The 23,642-nt window shown below is 45.9% G+C and overlaps 1 protein-coding gene across 4 annotated transcripts in view; it reads right to left on the reverse strand.

Annotated features, from left to right (window-relative positions):
* The window catches only part of LOC137428325 (centrosomal protein of 170 kDa), a 118,924-nt gene that overhangs the window by 69,856 nt on the left and 25,426 nt on the right, over positions 1-23,642 (reverse strand). For 2 of the 4 annotated variants that reach the window (XM_078779109.1, XM_078779111.1), the window contains exons 3-8: positions 20,403-20,492; positions 19,722-19,800; positions 19,304-19,362; positions 18,516-18,669; positions 11,760-11,906; positions 4,843-5,045 (exon numbers count right to left, since the gene is read on the reverse strand). In XM_078779109.1, coding sequence (XP_078635235.1) covers positions 4,843-5,045; positions 11,760-11,906; positions 18,516-18,669; positions 19,304-19,362; positions 19,722-19,800; positions 20,403-20,492 — 732 coding nt within the window. Of the gene's footprint in view, positions 1-4,842; positions 5,046-11,759; positions 11,907-18,515; positions 18,670-19,303; positions 19,363-19,719; positions 19,801-20,402; positions 20,493-23,642 lie in introns of all 4 variants that reach the window. The other 2 variants (XM_078779108.1, XM_078779110.1) reach the window with 1 other exon arrangement.

Below are 23,642 nucleotides of genomic sequence, written 5' to 3' on the forward strand. Positions count from 1 at the left end.
ACTCTTGCGCACACTCTCCGGTCACACCCTCTGTAACACTCACCACACCACGCTTCCATGTGCTCCCTCGCACACGCGCTACGACCGACTCACTCTCGCCTGCACACTCACTCCTTGGTACACACTTTTTCCTCACACACCCCAGAGTCGGACTTTCTTGCACACCTCCATTTTCGCACACCAGACCTGTCGCACACTTCACCAACGGCCTTTCACGAACACCCGGGTCCATCTCGACCCCCAAGCTTCTTAAATCCCCTGGCGCATCATACGCACGACCATATTGGTCACCACTTACACCGGGTCCTCTTCCTCTTCGCTTCTCCTCCATCACCTGCGAATCCCTCATCCGGTTAATGAGCACATCACGATCCAAACACAGACTTTGGACCAATTCTTTTATCTCCTCTTTTATCTCCTTGTTATCTCCTCTCCGTCGCTTCTTAATTTCGCTCACCCCTTCTTCCACTTCTTCTAATTTGTGCCTCACCTCTTTTATTCCCCGGTACGTCTCCTCAAGCTCGTCCTCCAAGGCTACCTTGACCGTTTCCATGTGCGTCCTCACCTGCCGGTCCTTCGTCTCCATTACCTCTATCACCTCGTCCAACCTCGTTGTCAGTCCCTCACGTACCATCTGACATTCCCTCTTCGTCGCTACCAAGTCATCTTTTAGTTCTTTCTGTGTCGCCTTTAAACCTCCTAATACCGCAGTGTTCCTTTGAACCTGCTCCACTAACTCCGTCTGTCCCACCGTCAGCTGCTCCACCTCTTGCGTCAGGTCCTCTATGCCCCCTTGTAACTTTACAGTCCCCTTTCTCACCTCCTTCTCCATGTGCTCCTCACAGTGCCTCACCTCCTCGCGCACTCCTCCGACCTCCTCACTCACTCCTCTTCTGATCTCCTCTCCCATCACTTGCATCTCCTGCCCAGATGCCACCCTCATCTGCTCCATTTCCTCCCTGTGAGCATCCAGTTTGGTTTCTACCCCCATTCTGACCCCCTCTATCTGCTGCTCCATTTGTTTAACTTCCCTTTCCGCTTGGTCCCTCATGTCCCTCAATTTGCCTTCCATACTGTTTTCTAACCCCTCTAACCCATTTTTCACTCCCTCTATCTGATTCTCCTGGGCAGCCATTCTATTTTCTACCCCCTCTAACCCCTTTTGCATCCCTTCCATTTGATTCTCTTGAGCGGCCATTCTGTTTTCTACCCCCATTAACCCATTTCTCACCTCTTTTATCCCATTGTCTAACCCCTCAAAATTTTTGTCTACCTTCTCACCAGTACCCCTCGCTTCGTCCCTCATTACCCCCATTTGGTTTCCCAACCGCTCACTATCAGCCCTCATTCCCACCATTTGTTCCATAAGGGCCCTCATTTGCAGGAGGAAAAGGTTCGAATCCACCAGGGGCGCTGCCGCGGGCGTGGACGCCGTGGCCACCTCGTGCGTGACAACGCTATTTTGCGACCCTGCCGCCCTCACTGCTTCGCTCTCCTCCTGTCCCTCATGTCCCTCAATTTGGTCCTGGACCGACCCTGCTTCACTCTCCCCAGCCGTCTTGATCCGCCATAGCGCGACTTGCAAAATTCGAGTTTCGTAAAACAAATCCAATTTTTTTTTTTCGTTATAATTTCGTCGAGCGCAGTACGCGCTCCGAATCGATTTTCCCTCCCAAAATTTGGGCCTAACTAATTTAGTCCCGGGTCCGAATCCAACTCCTCGACACCAATTGTTACAGACACGACTTTGATGTTAAGGTGGGCCGAGCGGAATGGCCGTCGTGTCCGCACAAATTACCCGATTGTACTCGAACGTCGACGAAGCCGCGCTACGCTGGCTCAATAGGAAAGAGAAGACACCCGGCTGGGTTATAATGACACAATACGACACCAGGGGTTCAGTTCTCAAGACCTCCGGAGGAGGTTATATTAAGGCGGAAGGTTAGATTACAACTACAAGAGGTACATCATAGGAAGACAGGCACTTAGACACAACCTTATATTATTCCCGACAGACCACAGAGAAACAGGACAAAAACTGACTCACACGGGGATTGATGGCAAGGAAAGCGGGTATTCGATGGCCAGCACAAGGTGCACCTTGTGCTCAGGGACAGGATGGCGCGGCCCAAAAGATGCAGGAGGTCTCTCAGCGCTCGAGGTGGCGTCTTGTCGTCTCAAGCTGGGGGCGCATCTGACGTCACGTCCGGCAAGCGGCTGCGTATATCCGGCGGGGAGTGACACGCCCTCGGCTCGTTAGCTCCGCCCAGATGGAATCGGTCCGCCCTTCTTATTGGGTGCGGGGGGGGTTTACCAGGCTCCGCCCTTGACGAGGAGCTGACAGCCAGCCCCTTCGTGGTAACCCCGTGGGGCGCATGGATAATGGCGGCTAACCGAGCCGGAGGGAGGACGCACACTCCCCGCGCGCGCCGTTGTTGTAGTTGTTGTTGTAGCTGTAGTTGTTGTTGTTGTTGTTGTTGTAGCTGTAGTTGTTGTTGTTGTTGCTGTAGCTGTAGTTGTTGTTGTTGTTGTTGTAGCTGTAGTTGTTGTTGTTGTTGTTGTTTGGGGAAGAAGATGGGAGGAGGTATGGGAAGGTCCTAAACTCACTACTGATGCCATATAATCACATTCTGGTGCAACGAAGAGTCATAATTAATGGAAACGAGGCCTTAACTGACATAGACTAAGAATAACTAGGAAGATGTCCGAAAGTTGTCTACGTGTGGTGCGGTGGACCTGGGCACGACATTTAATGGGGGAATAAGGGGAAGGTCGGCTCTACTGATTGTTATTTACATGCAATGGGACTAGGGAATGGGGGATTGGGGAAAGTTGGGGAGTATTGGAGAAAATAGGGGAATATTTACAAGCGGATATGGAGGCCAAATTCCATATTCGCAACAGTATTATCATATAATGGAATACATTAAAATGATTAAATAATCTAGCAAGTGAAGTTGGAATAAGTGATGGTGCATTGATGGGCTGACTGACTGTCTGGATGCAACTGAGGTTGTGGATCTACTGATGTGGGTAATCTGTTGATGTGGATCCGCTGTTTGGAGAGGTCCTGGGCTAAAAGAATGGTGCTGAGCTGATAATCCGTGTAGTCGGGAAACCAATAAATTGCTTACAGGCTCCTTTTGGTAAGTGAACTATGTTTGAGGTTTACAATTGAAATAAAGTTGAATATGGGATGTTGTGAAATTAACATAATCCACAGCAATCCTTTAAATTGTATTAAAGTTTAGGAACAACCGATACGGTACAATTAATTAAGTGCGTGTGTGTATATGTGTATGTGTGCATGTGTATATGTGTGTGCGTATGTCTGAAAATCACAGAAAAAAAAAAACATGGCTGGCCAAATCTCTTCCAAATGTAGCATACATTCTGGGGGTATCCAGGGTCGTCATAAGCACAAAAAAACCAACCACCTCCCTCCCTATAATGGTGGGATGTGGACTCGCAATTTTCGCTTGTACGGCTGGGCCAATATCCACCAAATTTTGCATATGTGCTGGATTCCCAGAGGGAACTGGTATTTACTCGGTTTCTTAAGTGAGAGTTTCAACACACTGGGTGGTTTCCCACGTGTTCCACTGTGTACCGCAATGATAAAATATTATTTACATTATACCAAAACGCTGTGGTGCTGTGGACGTGCTGTGGACATGGCCACGGGGTTGGTGATAAAAGGGGCTGCGCACCGGGAAGTAGTCAGTTGAGAGTCAGAACAAGTAAGAGTTGGAGAAGAAAGGCAATGAGCAAGTTGAGGACAGAGACTGTACTAGAGTGGTCTGTCTATCTCTCTCTTTTGTGCCAGGGCTGTGGGGACCCATGCTGGCTGTACTGCTCATTCTGGAGACCTGTCCAGTGAAGCATGGTTCCATCCCCCTATCCTTAAAGACCTTGCCTGCACCCCATTGTGAGTGAATAAGACTGTGCTCGTGGCACCTTTGGACCTATTGTTTATGAAAGTGCATCTATTCATATATTCATACGTTGCAGTCTGCCTTCTGTCTCGGAATTCTTTGTTTTTGTTGGCTTGTGGTTCCTTTCAATAAATCTGTTACTTCTTAAGATTATGTCACATGATTACCATGTTCTCGCATGTGCGGAAACCCTTTCGGCCTTGTTTTTGATGAATACCTAGGGTAAAAAAAAACAAAAAAAACACCTTTAGAGGCCATTTTTCCCCGCAAGCGGGGGTTGGCCTTTTTCGAGGACCGTGGTTGTTGTTGTTTTTTGGTCCCCTTTTTGAAGCAATGTTTTACGGCCGGATGCCCTTCCTGCCGCCAACCCTTTTTGTCGCCTTTTTACGACAAACAGGGAATTACCAGTGAACTGGTACTCAATTTGCCGACCTCGGAAGGATGACAGGCTGAGTCAACCCCCCTGGCGTTAATTCAGCAATCGACCGGGATTCGAACCCAGGATCCTAGGATCCTAAGCTGGCACCCTAGCCGCTAGCCCAACACCAGGGTCTACCTAGGGTAGATAAACATCCATTTTAAGAGACTGGTTGAATTTAAATCTCAACCAGAGGGGGAAGGGCAAACTACTTTGTCCGCTCGAATGTGGTTTCCTTTGATTCGGCCATTCATGAAGCACATTGATTTGATGTGGTGGGTGCACATTAGCAGACCCTGTCAACACAACAGTAGATAAGCCCGAGTGAAGGTGATTGGTAAGTATGTTCACGTAAAAACCGTGGAAGAAATATGACAAAAGAGAAAGTTTTAAAAAATGATATCTGTATGCAGATTGTGATGCAAATTGAACACCAGTGTCAAAAATATCAAATTACTTTACAACATGAAGCTCCACTGCAACACTAACCAGCTCTTGCTGATTTGTTCCTGGGTCTTTGGTAGGCAGTTCATTTATATCTGTTGTTTCACTAGCAGGCACCTCTTCAGCCACTGGCACCTGCAGGTCTTTGGTAGGGATTTCAAAATAACTTGGCTCTCGACGGAGGATGCAGGGGCCGATAACTTCCTTTGGTTGCCCATAAGCAGCCTCAGAGTCCATAGATAAGGCATCTTTTGTCGGACATGGCAGAGCACAGGCAGCAGACACTTTAATCAGATTAAAACAAATACTCCATTTTCAATTATTAGCACGAATTAACGTTTATTGGATGTTTCTAAACATTATACTGCAGATATAAAGTGGTATGAAGCCAGAGCTTTGAAGTTTCAAAGTGAATGTACTCCGTTGGATAAAACACAACTGATTGGTATCAATCAGGTAAACAACAACAACAACAACAACAACAGGCATTTTAAGGCCATTTTCCCTGCTAGAGTGGAGGTTAGCCTTGCGGGCCCCATGACGATCTTCTCCATTTTGCCCTATTTTCTGCATCTCCCCTTGTCCGCATTTCTTCTTCCACCACCTTTAGCCAAGTCTTTATCGGTCTTCCCCGTCCTCTACTTCCTTCAACATTGATTTCTATCACTCTTCTCAACCAGTCAATTTCATCCTTCCTCAACACATGACCAAACCATCTCGAACTGTTTCTCTTCACAGCATCCATCACAGGCTCTATTCCCATCATCTTTCGCAATTCATCATTTGTCTTCCTCTCTCAAATGATGAATTGCAAAAGATGATGGGAATATATAAGGTAAACAATAGCTATAAAAAATAAACAATCAGGAAAACAATAGCTTGCAATTCAGGATAAAAACAAAAGATGGTCGTTTGAAACAATTCATTTTCATAATACAGTTAACCCTCCATTTACACAGTATTTTATTTTTTTTACCTCCGTCCACCTTATGTTTTCACCCCTGTCTGTTGTTTGTCTGTTTGTCCGTTCGTGAAGACGTTGAAGAATATCTGAATAGCAGAATATCTGAAAAAGTTGTGGATGGATTTGGATGGACAGGTTGAGTGTGTGTCAGGGACAAATTGATGAGATTTTGGTGAAGATCTGAATGCGAATACAGTAATTTTAAAGTGACTCTTCACCATTGAGAGATGGGGGCAAAACCGATATATAGCACATCTTAAAAGGTTGACGGATTCGGACAAAACTTGGTGGACAGGTTGGGTGTTTGACGAGGAAGAATAGATTCAATTTTATTAGTGAAGATCCGAATCTGGATTCGAGAATTTTTTAAAAGTGATTTTTCACCATTGAGTGATTGGGCCAAAAACGATATATAGCATGATATTTCAAAAAGTTGTGAACCAATTATGACAAAAGTAGTTGGATGAGTCGGTTAGGTGACAAGAACAAGCCCATTAGATTTTGGTTCAGGTCTGGATGCAGATATACCCTATCAGTAAATATTGAATTTACCACAGGTGGACTCCAATCAAGGTGTAGACACATCTCAAAGATGATCAAGATAAATGGGAGGCACCTGAGCTAAATTTCAAGTGTCATCGCAAAGGGTATGAATACTTACGTAAATGTGATATTTCAGTTTTTTCTTTTTAATAAATTTGTCAAACTTTCTAAAATCCTGTTTTCTCTTTGTCATTATGGGGTATTGAGGGTAGATTGATGAGGGAAAAAATGAATTTAAACGATTTCAGCATGAGGCTGCAACATAACAAAATGTGAAAAAAGTGAAGGGGTCTGAATACTTTCTGAATGCACTGTAGTTGAAGCAATGGTTCAGAGAAGAAGAATCTTCGACAACTGAACAGGACTCCCAGTTTCTTCGAGGCAGATTTAGCTATTTGTGTAATCGTAATGTGTGGATTCCAGGATAGATTTGATGTCAGGTTAATACCCAGTGGGTTTATTGAATCACATGGTGTAATTGTGGAGCTTTCAAAGGAGATTGGAGAGTAGAGAGAGCAGAGTAGCGAGAGTAGAGAGAGTAGTGAGGGTAGAGAGGGTAGGGAGGGTAGAGAGAGCAGAGAGGGTAGAGAGAGTAGAGAGAGCAGAGAGGGTAGAGAGAGCAGAGAGGGTAGAGAGAGTAGAGAGAGTAGTGAGGGTAGAGAGGGTAGGGAGGGTAGAGAGAGCAGAGAGAGTAGAGAGAGTAGAGAGAGCAGAGAGGGTAGAGAGAGTAGAGAGGGTAGGGAGGGTAGAGAGAGTAGAGAGAGTAGAGAGAGCAGAGAGGGTAGAGAGAGTAGAGAGGGTAGAGAGAGTAGAAAGGTAGAGAGGGTAGAGAGAGTAGAGAGAGTAGAGAGAACAGAGAGGGTAGAGAGAGTAGAGAGAGTAGAGAGAGTAGAGAGGGTAGAGAGAGTAGGGAGGGTAGAGAGAGTAGAGAGGGTAGAGAGAGTAGAGAGGGTAGAGAGAGTAGAGAGGGTAGAGAGAGAGTAGAGAGGGTAGAGAGAGAGTAGAGAGAGTAGAGAGGGTAGAGAGAGTAGAAAGGTAGAGAGGGTAGAGAGAGAGAGTAGAGAGAGCAAAGAGGGTAGAGAGAGTGGAGAGAGTAGTGAGAGTAGAGAGGGTAGAGAGAGTAGGGAGGGTAGAGAGAGTAGAGAGGGTAGAGAGAGTAGAGAGGGTAGAGAGAGTAGAGAGGGTAGAGAGAGTAGCGAGGGTAGAGAGAGTAGCAAGGGTAGAGAGAGTAGTGAGGGTAGAGAGAGAGAGGATAATTGGAAGATTGGATTGGAGAGAGAGATGAAGAAATTGAGTTACAGAAGCATTAAAGTTAACTTAATTACATTTGCCCCACTGGGAAATCTTGTCCAAAACTGAATATACAGAGGTGGCTGAGATTAAACGAGATGTAGATCGAGTGAGGAAAGATGGAGCAGATGGAAAAACCATGGAGGAATGTAATGTCGAGTCATCAGCATACGAGTAATAATAATAATAATAATAATTCATTTATTTTGTATAGCGCTTTTCATGAAGCCCAAAGGCGCTTTGACAGAGTGCAAAACATAATGCATAACAAAACATGGAAACAACAATTGCAAAAAGACAAGAATCAATAGGGAAATATTTAAAGCAAAAGGAGGGAGAAGGAGAAGTGATAGTCAGGGGTTAAATGCTGTGGGTTGAATGTTGAATGCAGTGCTGAACAGGTGGGTCTTGAGTGATGTTTTGAATGTGGTGAGTGAGGAGGAGTCTCTGATGGTGTGAGGTAGTGAGTTCCAGAGGGTGGGAGCAGCGATGGAGAAGGCCCTGTCCCCCCAGGATCTGAATTTGGTCCGGATGGGGGGGGGGGGGGGGGGGTCAGGAGGTTGGTACCAGCAGAGCAGAGGTTGCGGGTGGGAGTGTGTCTGGAGAGGTCAGCCAGGTAGGATGGGGCCAGGTTATGGAGGGCTTTGTAGGTCAAGAGGAGGATTTTGTACTGGATTCTCTGGGAGATGGGGAGCCAGTGAAGCTTGTAAAGGACGGGGGTGATGTGGTCACGGGTCCGGGAATGGGTGAGTAGACGGGCAGCGGAGTTCTGAATGTATTGGAGTTTATTGGTGATTGTTGAGGGTGAACCATAGAGGAGGCTATTGCAGTAGTCCAGACGGGAGGTGATGAAGGCGTGGATGAGGGTTTCTGCAGCCGTGGAGGAGAGGGATGAGCGGAGACGGGCGATGTTTTTCAGGTGAAAGAAGGCTGTCTTTGAGTGTATTTGGATATTTGTGGAAGAAGGTCATTGTTAAAAAGAAGGAAGAGTGTTGGCGACGGGAGGGAACACTGAGGGACACCGCTGTTGATAGGGAAGGAGGGAGAAGTTGAACCATCAACAATTACAGAGATAGAGCGGTCGGAGAGAAATCTTGATACGAGAGAGCAGAGTGAAGGAGGAAAGCCGAAAGAGGGGAGCTTGGATATCAGACCTCGATGCCAAACTCTGTCAAAGTCTTTTGAGATATCAAGGCCTACAACAATGGCTTCCCCAAAATCTCTCAGAGAAGAGGCCCAGACATTCGTAATGTAAGAAAGGATATCACCGGTAGATCTTGCCTTGCGAAAGCCATATTGATGGTCAGATAGAAGACTGTGGGATTCAAGATGCTTGAGGAAATGGGAATTGAGAAGAGGTTCAAAGACTTTGGAAATAGTAGCAGTCAGAGCAATAGGATGGTAGTTGGAAGGGTTTGAACGATCACCCTTCTTTTAAATAGGCTGTACTAAGGCAGGTTTCCAGAAAAGAGGAAAAGTTTGGGTTTTTAAACAAAAACGAAACAAACAAGCAAGCACGGGAGCAAGTTCTGAAGCACACTCCTTCAAGACACGAGGGGGAATGCTATCTTGTCCGTATGTGTTGCTTGTGTCCAGAGAGGAGTACTTTTTTGAGTGCATGAAAATAGATTATACAGAGGGGCATAGGATTGGTAAGGGGTGCATCAGAGGGAGATGGAATGTTAGAGTCATCCAGTCTGGAATTAGAGGAGAAAAGAGAACCAAAAAGAGTTGCTTTATCAGATGGAGAGACAACAATTGTATCATCGGAACAAAAAAGCAAAGGAAAGGTAGAAAAACATAGGTTGTTGGAGATACTTTTAGCTAAGGACCAGAAAGATATATTAGTGGAAGATGAAAGGCTGTTTAAAACAATAATCCAAAACTTTAATCTTTCTTTACTTTTTTTAATTAATAACAATCTTTCCAATAATAACAACTTTATAGTAACCCTATATATATATATATATATATATATATATATATATATATATATATATATATATATATATTGTTGCGGTTTTGAGAATAAAGATAACCCCCCTCATAGGTAGATGCACCACAACATGTAGCCTCGCTTTAGTTCAGTTATTTCTTATTAAATGTAAGCGTAGTCTCCTTTCCTGTGTTAGTTTGCGTTGAGCAGGCCAGTGAGAGTTAGGTGTTCTTTGGGCTGGAATGCCACGTGCTAGGCCTGAAACAAGTCTGGCAAGGCCGAAGGGAGGAGCTGCAGGGGAGTGGCCGGTAGGTGGCGAGCAGCCAATCGGAGCTCAAGGGGAGTGGCTCACAACGGCAGCGAGAGGAGGGGCTTGGAACATTCGGGTAAGGCTGGGGAGGGGCCAGATAAGACCCGGCTCCGAGACCCCGCAGCAGAGTCGCCCAGCCCCTCAGTCAGAGAGTCGTGAGAATCGGAGAGATCAGCAGAGAGAGTCAGTCGGAGTCGGAGCGACAGACAGAGCTTGAGAGTTGGTTCGTGCCCGAGTTCGTGGTTTGAGAGCATTGTGAGCGCAGTGAGAAAGAGACATTGTCGCAGCACGAGTGAAGTCCCTTGCTTGTTATACGCCTCCCCTCTGTACGCGAACTCTCCCTGTGCCCTGGGCTCTGCGGCTGTGTTAATCACGTTTGTGGAGACGATCCATTCCGGGCCACAGACGCACGATCTCCCTGCCTGCGCTCCCAGCATACGTGCCGTGAACACCCGAGGGCCACGCCCGGCGAGCTGTCCGGGAGCGACCGGCGTCAAGGCGCGTTTGGTGCGCGAACTTGTTCTTCCTCCTTTTCCCTGCGTGAGTGAGTGGGCATGTGTCTGGGACATAAGTTACGTCTGCTTAAGTGCCTGCTCTGTGTCTCTTCGCCTTGTACAGCTGTAAATAAACCTGTGTTCTTTCTTCTATTTGATCGTTCCCGTCATTTCACCATTGGCCTAGCATCACACAAATAAAACCGCTCGAATCGGGTTCAATAAAAGTAACGGCACGAGTCACGTGATACGCACACCGCTCGGGCGTATTCTATTAGCGTGGCTTGTGAGAGGTCCAGTCCCCGTTCTCGTGGCAGCGTGGGTACCGAAGGTACGTGTGGAGTCGACCCGATACCCTTCCGCACGCTCGCTACGGGGGTGGCGACTCGGCCTCGTGGACTTGAAAACCCGAGGGGGAAAAGGGGTTTAACCCCCCCCCCCCCCCCCCCCTCTGTACGTCGACGGGCTTCGAGAGATCCGCAACAATATATATATACACATACATATATTTATATATAATGTATAAGCGAAGCATAACTTTTCAGCACCAAATCACCATAGAAACAAAACTAGAACGGCACACGGTAGAGCACATACTCCGGCAGGATGAACAGTTTACGTTTTGTATCCCACTGATAGGCCGGATCTGGATACGAAACTGAATCAAAATCTAATCAACTTGGTATTGTCACTTAACCAACTCATCCACCGAGTTTTGTTACAACTCGTCCGCAACGTTTTGAGACATCGTGCTATATATCATTTTAGCCCCATCTCCACAATGTAAAAAATCACTTTTAGAAATAAAACAAAAAACTCGGATCCAGATCTTCACCAAAATTGAATCAATTCTTCCTCATCACAAACGAAACCAGTCCCCCGAGTTTCGTCCAAATCCATCCATAAGTTTTTTGAGATATCGTGCTATATATCATTTTGCATTCGTGCATTCGTGCCAATTCCTCAATGATGAAAAATCATTTTAAAAACAAAAAATTCTTCGATGCGGATCTTCACCAAAATTGAATCAATCCTTCCCCGTCACACACCCAACCTCTCCACCAAATTTGGTCCAAATCAGTCCACAACTCTTTAAGATATGTTGTTCCCAGACAGACAAACAAACACGGACAGGCAGGCAGGCAGGGGTGAAACATAACCTCCATCCACTTTCAGTGGCAGAGTTAACAAGAAAGCATTTCCACTGCAAAAAATATAGGATGAAGTTGGAAGAATTCCTAACGTCTGTGGATATGAATTTTGTTAAGAATTCTGGAAGTCTAACTCGATATGATCTTAAAAGATACATGGTGCCAATGTATTGCTAATCAGAAATCATTATTGATTTACACACTTTTACAGATACAATCTTTTTGATCACCTATAAATGGAATAAATGCAGTGCAGATGTTTTAAATTTCTCACCAGATTTCTCACTTGATAAGAACGTTAAGTTTCGAGACCCTTCATTATCAGCACCCTCCAACCGCTCCTGGCCTTCAGTTCCCACTTCCCCCCACCAAGTTGGCTGGCCGTATAGAGGCGTTCCACGTAGGGGGTGAGTTGGTAGTTCTGGTGACAGCACAAACACATTGTTGAGCCTTCATCTAATTGGAATTTCATTTTTAAAACATGCAAAAAATATATATATACTGTATATCTATATATGAGTGTGTTGTGTTGTTGTTGGTGTTGGTGTTGGTGTTGGTGTTGGTGTTGGTGTTGGTGTTGTGTTGTGTTGTGTGTGCGCACACGCACAATACAAAAAAAAGTTTGTAGTTAATTTGGCTTCCTATACATCAAGTATTGATTACAAATTAAAACAGTTGATGTGACAGTGGCCTGGTGTTTGCTTAGCGGTTAGGGTGCCGGCTTGGGATCCTAGGATCCTGGGTTCGAATCCCGGTCGATCGCTGAATTAACACCAGGGGGGTTGACTCAGCCTGTCATCCTTCCGAGGTCGGCAAATTGAGTACCAGCTTGCTGAGTGAATGATCCTGGTGTGTACCCGGGTTTAGAATAGGTACACCGTATCCCTGTGCATCATAAGAGGCGACCAAGGGTTGGCGTCAGGAAGGGCATCCGGCCATAAAAACATTGCCTCAAACAGGGAACCATGATTGTCATGGGGCCCGCAAGGCTAACCCCCGCTGTAGCGGGGAAAATGGCCTTAAAACGATTATTCATTCATTCATTCATTCATTCATTCATGTGAATTATAAAGAATGCTCCAATTGACATTGGTAAACTTCGTGGCCCACTACATATTTTGCAAGTAAAGGGGGCCAAGGTGTAGGTAGATTGAAAGAAAGAATAGGAGAGTAAATAGGGGAGAAATACAAATTGGAGAGGGTGTGGGAGAAGACTTCCAGAGGAAGGATGAAAGTGACTGGTTGAGAAGAGTGATGGAAATGAATGTAGAAGGAAGTAGAGGATGGGGAAGACCAAGAAAGACTTGGCTAAAGATGCTGGAAGAAGAAATGCGGGCAAGGGGGTTAACAAGGAGAGATGCAGAAAATAGGACAAAATGGAGAAGATCGTCATGGGGACCACAAGGCTAACCCCTGCTCTAGCAGGGAAAATGGCCTTAAAATGCATGTTGTTGTTGTTGTTCTTGTGTGGGAGAAGAGGGAAAGGAAGTCGGCAGGGGAGAGGATTAGGGAGAGTAAAACTTATGGGACAAAGAGGAAGAGTGGGGGAGGGTCAAAACATTTGCAATTTTGCTTCCATACTTTGTAGATTAGGCCAACTTGACACAAAGCATTTGCAAGCAATGAATTGATTCTTCTCATGAGCCAAAACACCATGATTGAACCCTCTGGTCGTTTTGAGGCGGAGGTGGGAGAGTATTGTTCTCATATTTAGGATCACATTCCCCCCACCAAGTTGGACCAAGGGAGATCTCGCGAGATCTTGGAGACGGCGGCAGGGATTTTCGAAGCTCCACACGGTCTCCACGTTTTTCGAAGTTAAGTCTGTTCACAATTGTATTTTGTCGAAACTGTATTTATCTTTCGGTGTGTGAAGTTATTGTGTGCAACTTTGGTTGTTTCTCGGTGTTTATCTTTCATAAATTGATCGTCTGTTTGCCGTGTCGCGAGCAAGGCCTTGTACAGTGTGCACTGTACAACCTTGAGGCTTTGTTTTTCTCTCAGTGGTCCGTCGTTTGTGATCCAATAACTTTCGTTCTCTGTATTCCCAGTCTTTTCACCCATAGCCTACTTCCTTGTGTAAATCTCAACTCAAAAAAAAAAAAAAAAAAAAAAAAAAAAAAAAAACATTTCCTTCTCTGTTCTCATTCGTTTATTCATTCTTATTCGTTCGTTCGTTCTTCGACCACGTGTTTCTCCCCCATTTCCCCAGATAGTTTTCACTCATTAACCTTCAATGTTTACACTTTCCCCTCAAGTTATGTATTCCGTCATATTTTATAACACCTTTTTCTTCTTCTTCTTTAAAAGGCTGCTTTCGACTTGCTCACCAAATCAATTCATCCCAAAAAAAATATCCATCTCCTATAGTGCCTTTTTTCTACATTCCCTAAACTCTCCTGCACTCCATCCTCCATCCAGCGTCCTTAAACGTATTTTTAACTCGAAGGTCACAAGAAACTCATTTTGCAATAAATGTTCGTTTCCCATAAATCGTACACTTTCAAAAATCCAATCTCACCCCTCCCCTCCAAATCTTCCCCATAACCCCTCCCCTCCAAATCTTCCCCATCACCCCTCCCCTCCAAATCTTCCCCATCACCCATCCCTTTCAAATCTCCCCCCTTGCCCCCTCCCTCCTAAACTACCCCCTCACCCCTCCCCGCCAAGACGCCCCCTCGCCCCTCCCCTCCTAGACTCCTGCCTCACCCCTCCCCTCCAAATCTCCCCCATATCCCATCCCTTTCAAATCCCTCCCCTTGTCCCTTCCCTCCCAAACTCCCCCCTCACCCCTCCCCTTCAAATCTCCCCACCCTCATTGCTTCTCAATTTCCCCCCTCTCACTCCCCCTCCTCAAAGCGTCCTCCCCGCTTCTTCCCCCTTCAAACTCTCACCTCCATCTCCCCCAACCTTCTGCCTCGCTCTTCCCCCTCCTCAAATAACACCTCATTGTGGCTCACCCAATCACCATCAAACCTTTTGTCCGCCCCATCCTTCCCTTTCTCCGAGCTATTCTCAAATCTCTGACACACCTTCAACAGCTCTCCCTACCTCTTCCACCTCTTCCACATCTTACCCTACCCCTCCTCCCCCCTGTTCTGTATCTGATGCTCCCCCTTCCTCTTCATTAACGGTATGGACCTCAAACATCCGGGGCCTTCGTTCAAACTTAACTGATCTCTCCATACAGGTTGCTTCTGTCAAACCAGACGTGATCTGCTTAACAGAAACTTTCCTCCTTTATGATGTCTCTGATTCCATAGTATCTCTCCCGGGCTACTCCCTCCTCCGGTATGATAGACCTGAGCCTCGTCCTGGAGGCGGGGTTGCTATCTTTATCAAAAACTCTCTTCCTCACTCGCCCTGCACTGCACTCTCTCCACCTCACCCCCAGGAATACCTCTGGCTACGGCTTCCCCTTCGCTCCCACCTCTTGTTCATATGTGTGTTGTACCGTCCACCAAACAGTGATGACTCCATCTACATCTCGCTGTCTGATGATATGGACCAACTTCTATCTACTCATCCCAACTCTCTCTTCCTCATATGTGGTGATTTCAACTGTCATCATGCCAGTTGGCTGGGTGTGAGTACCTCTCTCACCAGCCATGGCTCCTCAGCAAAGGACTTCTGCGACTCACTGGGACTGACACAATCTGTCAATTTCCCGACCCGGATCTCAGTCAACGGAACATCTTCTCTTCTGGACTTGGTTATGACTAACTTCCCTGAAAATGTCTGCTGCTCTTCTTCTGCTCCGATCGGATCATCTGATCATGTCCTTGTTAAAGTGGACATCTCTCTGACCATCCTCAGGGAGCCTGCTCAGCGTCGACGAGTCTGGCATTTCACTCAGGCCAACTGGCACGGTCTTCAAGCAGCCATCAATCATCTGGACTGGTCTCCCATCTCTACCACCTCTGACATCAACTCATCCTGGGAATTCTTCCAAAGTAAATTGCTCTCTCTCATGCACAGATTTATCCCATCTCGTCTTCAGTTGTCATACCCTTCCTCCCGTCCATGGTACACGGAATCTTGTGGTGAGGCTGTTGCCCTGAAACAACTTGCCTTCGTCTCCTGGAAAGCAAATCCAACGGAAGGAAATCTCATTTCCTTTCACAAAGCCCGAAACAAGTGTGTGTCCACCCTCAGGAGAGCCAGGAAACAATATCTCTCCGTTCTCAAGACCGAACTCTCTTATCTGTCTCCCTCTTCCAAATCCTGGTGGCGTCTGGTCAAATCCGTTTCTGGTGTTTGTTCCCCCTCCATCCCCTCCCTTACCTCAAACGGCTACACAGCTGACTCCGCACGTGAAAAAGCTGAATGCCTCAACTCTGTGTTTGCCTCTAAATCTTGTGTCCCAAACCCATCCCTCTCTGTACCCACCATACCCAGTCGTACCCTGCTGCTCCTGGACTCCGTGTCCTTTCCTCCTGACAAGGTGGAAAAGTTTCTGTCAACCCTCGACTCTGATTCTGCAACTGGACCCGACGGCATCAGCCCACGGGTCCTAAAATCCTGCTCTGCTGCTCTATCTCACCCTCTCTCTGTTCTCTTCACCCTCTCTTTTGCTCAAGGTCAACTGCCATCTGCTTGGAAATCAGCCAACATCACCGCTTTGCACAAAAAAGGTGCAAAAACAGATCCTAGCAACTACAGACCAATCAGCCTTCTCCCAATTATCAGCAAAGTCATGGAATCCATCATTGATTCTGATATGAAATCTTTCCTCTTCTCCAATGGCTTGATCTCTGATCATCAATTTGGTTTCAGACCAGGTCACTCTACTCTGGACATGCTGCTTCTGCTGTCTCAACAATGGATGGAGGTCCTCAATGCCAAACAGGAAATTAGAGCTGTCTCCCTCGACATATCACGTGCCTTCGACACGGTCTGGCACCCCGCTCTGCTCACCAAACTCTCCTCCTTTGGTATCCATGGAAATCTCCACGCATGGCTGGCGGACTTCCTCTCTAGTCGTCAACGTGTGGCCCTGAATGGGTTTCTCTCATCTCCTCTTCCTGTTCAGGCTGGAGTTCCCCAAGGCAGTGTTCTGGGCCCCGTGCTTTTTCTGGTCTTCATCAATGATCTCTCTGACTCTCTCGAAAATCCTCTCTATCTCTTTGCTGATGACTCCACTCTCTGCTGCTCCATTCCTCTTCCCTCAGATCGGCAGTCTGCTGCCTCCTCACTCTCTGAAGACCTGGACAAAATCACAGACTGGTCAAACAAGTGGAACATGTCTTTCAATCCTGACAAATCTCACACTCTTACTATGTCTCTCCGAAAAGATCGACTGGACAACCCTCCCATCTACTTTCTCAACAATCCTCTCCAAGAAGTTCTGTCGCTCAAGATTTTGGGTCTCACTTTCTGCCATGATCTTTCTTGGGAAAACCACATTTCCAAGCTGGCCTCCAAAGCCAGTCGCCGACTGGGCATCCTCCGTCGTGCGAAGTCCTTCCTCGGCACACCTGAGCTCCTCACCACATACAAGGCTTTCATCCGCAGCTCAATGGAATACTGTTCTCCCCTATGGGCCGGTGCTCCTGCCTCACACCTAGCTCGGCTTCACGCTGTTGAAACCAAAGCTTTCAGAATTATTGGAATCTCCCGCGATGAAGCTATCTCTGAGGGCCTTTCACTCACTCACCGCAGGCAGGTAGGTGGTCTTTCTGTCTTCTACCGACTCCTCTCCGGCCTTGCACCCCCAGCTCTCTCTGTGCTCTGTCCCCCAAATATTCCTACAGGTCGCACAAGATCTGCCAGCAACCCTCTGATGGTTAAACTGCCAAAATCTCGGCTCTCCGCTCACCTTCACTCTTTCATTCCTCTTTTCTCCCGCCTCTGGAACAAACTCCCTCACTCCCTTCAATCCCACTCCTCCCTCCAGGTCTTTAAAACAGCTGTTCACCACCATCTCTTATCTTCCCCCATCCAAAACCTTGATCTTTTCTACCCCCGCTAATTCACCCCAGATCCACCTTGTTTGAAATTCCAACTTCTTTCCTGGAAGTCCTGGCAGTGTCCATATGTTTTATACCTCTCCCACTGCCCCCTTCCCACGCCCCCCCCCCCCCCCAAAGCCCTCGCCCTCTCTCAGATCTCTCGATGTCTCCATGTCTCTCGGTCCCTGCTCTCAAATGTTGTGTTTGTGTCCTTCCCCCTCTCTCCCCATCTTGTCTACCGCTCCCTATGTTATATGTTTTATGTGTCGGTTTGTCTTTCTGTGTGATTAATGTTCGCTCTTTCACGAGCCTCGATCTTGCATACAAAAAAAAAAAAAAAAAAAAAAAAAAAAAAAATTACTCTTTACAGATTTACTAGCATTCCATCAAGTCAGCATTTAAATTATCGAGATAAAATTTAATACTCTTTAATTTCTTGGCGAGTTGAACATTTCACGTTTCAGTGTGCATTTTTGGAATGTTTCTCATTTCCGCTTGATCAGCACGGCGCCACGTGTAGAGATCTTTTGTCACAGCCTGCCTCATCACCCCCAGCACCAACATCCTTTCCTCCATCTCTCTTCTCCTCCCCCACTTCTAACCAGCATCTGTTCCCCATCCTCCCTTTGGCAAGAACATGACACTTGAAAATATTTTTAAGCATTCCACACTTCTAACTCAGCATCACAGCTGCTCATACCAACCTGAAAATTAAGTTTTTTTCTGAGAAAAGAAACAGAAATTTCAAAGCGCCAAATACAAATCCAAAGAAACTAGTCTTCCTGCTATAAAAATAAAATTGCACTGAGAACTGACATTTTCTGACACATCACGTTTTCTCGCAAAAAAAACTTATTTGTACAATGACTAAGAGGAAGTAGTGAGATCTTCCAGGAAAGCTGCGGTTCTTTTAATGCAAAACGGACGTTGAACTCCCAACTTTCTGGCTGTTCAAATAAATCACAGGAAGGAGTAGAAATGTCGAGTTTGAGGCGCTGGGAGCTCACAGCTTCCAACACAAAGATCCCAGCAGTCACGAGAACGACATCACAAAGAGCGGGCCCGTTTGATGCACTCACCCTGTCGTTGCTTCTCACTCATTTCCTGTCTCGGCAGTGCCTGAGAGGCAGCACAAGGCTTGATCTCTTGGGAATCTGCTTCAGAAGAGTCATAGCTCGGATGGTCTTCGGCAGACCGCTGCACTACCTTGAATTGGCTGCTGTATTTCTCATGCTACAAACAAGTGACAATGCGACCATCGATTAAAATACAAAAATAGACATGCCAGTGGAGATAGCCTATTTCAAAAGTGAACAACTCATTGTATCGGTCGATCTTTTATGCCTATGAAATTGGCTATTCACGTGAAATCTCTGCGAAACAACCCCAGACAACATGCTCATGGAGGGCCTCAGTAGGGAGTTGGGTGGAGGCGTTTTTTAATTAACTTTTGAAAGTAAAGACTTTGGAATCAATAATGTGGAAATATGCCAATGCGTGGAAATCTAGAATATCAGATAACCAGACCAGCCAGGTCTTGTAGGTTAATTAGTGTTAGTTGAGAAGTGAAGACTCACAAAAGACATCGGGCAGTTAGGGTAATTGGTGACAGAAATGCAACCCTGCTCAAAAGAGACCTTCAACATGTATAAGCAAGTATAAAAACAACAAGATATTTTGACAACAACCTGGTGGATGCCTTGTATATTACACCGAAAAACACTGCTCCATAGTGCAGCACCCTGACTCCTCAGTACCAGCGGTTTACAAACGAGTCAAACTTCACTGGGGCACAAATTACAGACCATACAAGATAGAGGCAAGAAAACTGCAACCGAGATATGGTACAGATAAAGCGAGCACTTACCGACAGGGCCTCCTCTGCCAACATGTATTCTGCTTTTTCCGCTGTGTAAATGTTGGGATGTACTTGTCGTTAAAGTTACAAGCAACATACACGTCACAACTGTGATATCGACGTTATTATGCATCAATAAACCTCTTACGAAGATCAAAACTTTCATTGCACAAGGCGTCCCCAGTCCTCTCGTGCCCCCCTTTGCATTTCCTTTATTTCCGCTCAAGTGCACCACAGCCTGGCTCATCTCCATTACATGGCTGGTTAGCTTCAGCCTCGGTGGCCAAATGCGTCATTGTAATAAAATTTTAGCGTAATGAACAGAATGATCAAATGGACGAATCAAACTGCGCAATGGATTGCATGCAATGACGTCCAGTAGCAGGAAAGTTTGATCAAATTGGACAGCGGTGAAACAGAAGGATATCATAGCCAAAGCGGACAGAGTCCCCAAGTCGCAGCGTCACGTACGTTTGCTCAGGAACCCGCACATCATTCACAAATGTCTAGGCGAAACAAAAGAACAGAAACAACACAAGCGGGACAGTTTATCTACAGGCACAATCTTCTAATCTGAACGCAAACATGATTTTGATTCAAAATGCAATGACAGCAAACTATAGAGCACGTGCGTGCACACAAAAAACAGCTCGGTGATGATTTACATCCTTTACATATTCCTTGTTATTATTTTCACAATGTACTCCACACTACTGCACCTAAAGCTTGCGCAATTCTGCATCCTCAAATCATGTTTAGCATATCACTCAACAGACCTGTGACCTTTAATCATTAAACGCAAATCTTTCACACAACAGTTCTATTTATGCAAAATGTTGGAAATGGCTTTTAATCTCGTGACATCATAACCCAAGGTGATAGGCATTGCAAACAAGTCGTTTAAACTAACGACTATTTATTGCACCATCTATATGGCTCACCTTCATGTAATTAGCATGGACGCATGTACATACAGACACGCATGGTTAAAACTGAAATCAATGAATATGGGTTACCAGGCAACACTTTTCTAAAAAAAAAAAAAAAAAAAAAAAAAAAAACTTTCATCCTTAATAAAGTACAGCAGGAATAACGTAGAAAGGCCTACCCCATTGAGACTTCCGAGATCTTTTAGTAGATGTTCATCCTTGGATTTATCATAGTTTATCACCGCATGCTGCTTGTCCACGCTGCGAGACTACATGGGCAGAAGAAAAAGACATTTCTAGACACTGATGTAACATGTCAGTCGGCATCATTTACAACTCAAAAAAGAAGAGAAACGTTTGTCGAAATGACATTCCTCAAAGGCCTTCCTAGCTCAATTTCTCAAAGAATTCCCACAATGCGAGAGGCCAGGAAGACAAAATGATGATTAGAAAAAAAAAATGGTCACGGCACAAAGGCCTCCCTTTGAAAAGTGTGGGCTGGCATGACGCGTGCTCAACATAGCAGTGCACTGCCCTGGGTCAAAATCCGCACAAAGGACAAATCTCTGGCCTAGCGATGAAAACAAAAGGAATCTTTGGTAGCCGCCGTACGGAGCAAGCCCCACAATCCCATTACATCCTTTCAATCGAATCGTCGTGCACTCGGATGTCAAAGAAGCAGCGAGCAAAACAGTGACTCGCAAAGCTCTACCACAAGCCTCGATAGTTGTAACGAAATAGAAATTCCCCAATTGAACCAGCATCGAGCTATATTGACCTCCGTCAGTCAAGTTTGTCAAAATACGCCGGAAAATCCATCAAATAAGGAAAATAAATTCCTTCCAACAACATCATTGCCAAAAAGCGCAGCCATCAGAGGAGGTTTCGAATCACCTTCCGGAGTGTCGAAGTTCAAGATTATCCATTGAAAGAAATCAGCTTCCTCTTTGTTTGCATCGCGAGCATAACAAGCTTGATAAATACATCAAAAACAGGAAGAGACCATCAATTTAGTGAAGGCCCCGTGTCGGTGCATTTTACTCTTGCTTGCGAAGCTTCTACCAGGATAGCCTTTGACGGTCTGGCTCCCAAGGGAAAGATCGCAGCTGGTCTGAGCAGCGCACGGCTCCGAACGCCCCGCTCGTGTTCACTGTACGTCGGCAGCTGGCACAAAGCAAGCAGAACCGAGAGCGCAGAAACCAATGACACTGTCTTTCAGTCGGTCCGTTGCCTGGATGATCCTGTAATGCGAGCGATAAGGATGTCAGGATTCAAATGATGCTGGAAGGATATTTTGGTATTTGTTCCACAGTGTATAGAGACTGGTTCATACTTTACACAATAAATATGGGTTCGGTCATGGAAAATAAACAAAAGAATGGCAGAAATGGTGTCTGAAAGGTGGAAAATAAATTCATCTTTTTGGGATTTTCCCGATTCTACCTTAGCCTCGGGAATACGAAATTGGGAATCAGCATGGAGGTCATCATATCAAAACACAAGGATATTATGAAATCACTCAAAGTGATATTTCAAGTAACATGGGAGGGACGGGTGGGAGGAGTGGGGGGTGGAGGAAGAGGGGTGGATAACAGGGGAAGAAGATATGGTTGATGCTCACAGGGCAGAATGGTTATTCTAACCATTGAGGGCTGGGGAGCAAGGAAAGAGGTTAATGTAAAGAATGGAGCTGGGTGAGTTTCAAGATATTCACCTGCCTTCAACATTTTATCAGCACATGGCCAACTATAACAAAGGAATGCTTAGGTCGTTTCTCACATACAGTATTTCTTACAAAATACAAATCTTCTACTGCAGTACAACATTACAAATTACCAGCAGGTACCAGCCGAAATTCTGCAAAATGTGAAATGCAACTTCAACAACACTATGCACAGATAGTTAGTTGATTAAATCAACACAACACCTCCCCCCACCTCAAGTCTTCAGCTTACACCCACGCTCCCCATCCCCCGCACAACCCCGACCTCAAATCCTCAGCTCCCATCCCCCAACAAAAAGTCCTCAACTCTCCCTGCCAACCCAAACTCCCAGCTCCAACACCTCCCCCCCCCCCGCCCCCCCCCCCACTACCAACCCAAAGTCCTCAGCTCCAACACTTCCCCCAACAAAAAATCCTCAACTACCCCCTCGCCTCAGCTTAACATCCTCAACTACCTCCACCCAACCCAAAGTCCTCAACTACCTCCCCTCCAACCCAAAGCCCTCACCCCCCCCCCCCCCCAACCCCAATCCAAAGTCCACACACCCACCAAACAGATACTCTCCTTGCAAGGGACCTGGTGTTGGCTTAGCGGCTAGGGTACTGGCTTGGGATCCTAGGATCCTGGGATCGAATCCCGGTCGATCGCTGAATCAGCGCCAGGGGGGTTGACTCAGCCTGTCATCCTTCCGAGGTCGGCAATTTGAGTACCAGTTCAATGGTAATTCCCTGTGTGTCGTAAGAGGTGACTAACGGGGTTGGTGGCAGGAAGGGCATCCGGCCATAAAACATTGCTTCAAAAAGAGGACCATGGTGCCCAAAAAAGGCCAACCCCCGCTCTGCAGGGAAAAAGGCCTCTAAAGGCAGTTCTTCTATTCTTCAAGGGACCCTTGACTTGAATTGTCACTTAGTGTCTGTGTTGTCACTTAACGACTCCCTCAAACTTTTGTTTCCGTGGTTGTGAAGCGTTTTTAATAACGTTGAGGTGGTTTTGAATCACGTGGTGGTGAGGTATTTTGAATTATGTGGTGGTGAGGTGTTTTTAAATCATATGGTGGCGAGGTGTTTTGAATTACGTGGTGGTGAGGTGTTTTGAATTACGTGGTGGTGAGGTGTTTTTAAATCACATGGTGATGAGGTGTTTTGAATTAGTTGGTGATGAGGTGTTTGGAATTACGTGGTGGTGAGGTGTTTTGAATTACTTGGTGGTGAGGTGTTTCGAATTACGTAGTGGTGAGGTGTTTTGAATTACTTGGTGGTGAGGTGTTTTTAAATGATGTGGTGGTGAGGTGTTTTTAATTTCGTGGCTGTGAGGTGTTTTTATTACGTGTTTTATGGCTGTGAGGTGTTTTTAATTTCGTGGTGGTGAGGTGTTTTTATTACGTGTTTTATGGCTGTGAGGTGTTTTCAATTTTGTGGTGGTGAGGTGTTTTTAATTTCGTTGTGGTGAGGTGTTTTTATTACGTGTTTTATGGCTGTGAGGAGTTTTTAATTTCGTGGCTGAGGTGTTTTTAAATTACTTGGTGGTGAGGTGTTTTGAATTACTTGGTGGTGAGGTGTTTTGAATTACTTGGTGGTGAGGTGTTTTGAATTATGTGGTGGTGAGGTGTCATCGTCCCAAATTTCCAGTCTGCACCTACCCCTCCCCTATGTATGTGCTGAGGGGTTCTTTCTTGAAAAAAAAACATTCAACCTA

Source organism: Myxine glutinosa, chromosome 5, assembly GCF_964187855.1.
Source record: "Myxine glutinosa chromosome 5, kmMyxGlut1.1, whole genome shotgun sequence".
NCBI lineage: Eukaryota > Metazoa > Chordata > Myxini > Myxiniformes > Myxinidae > Myxine > Myxine glutinosa.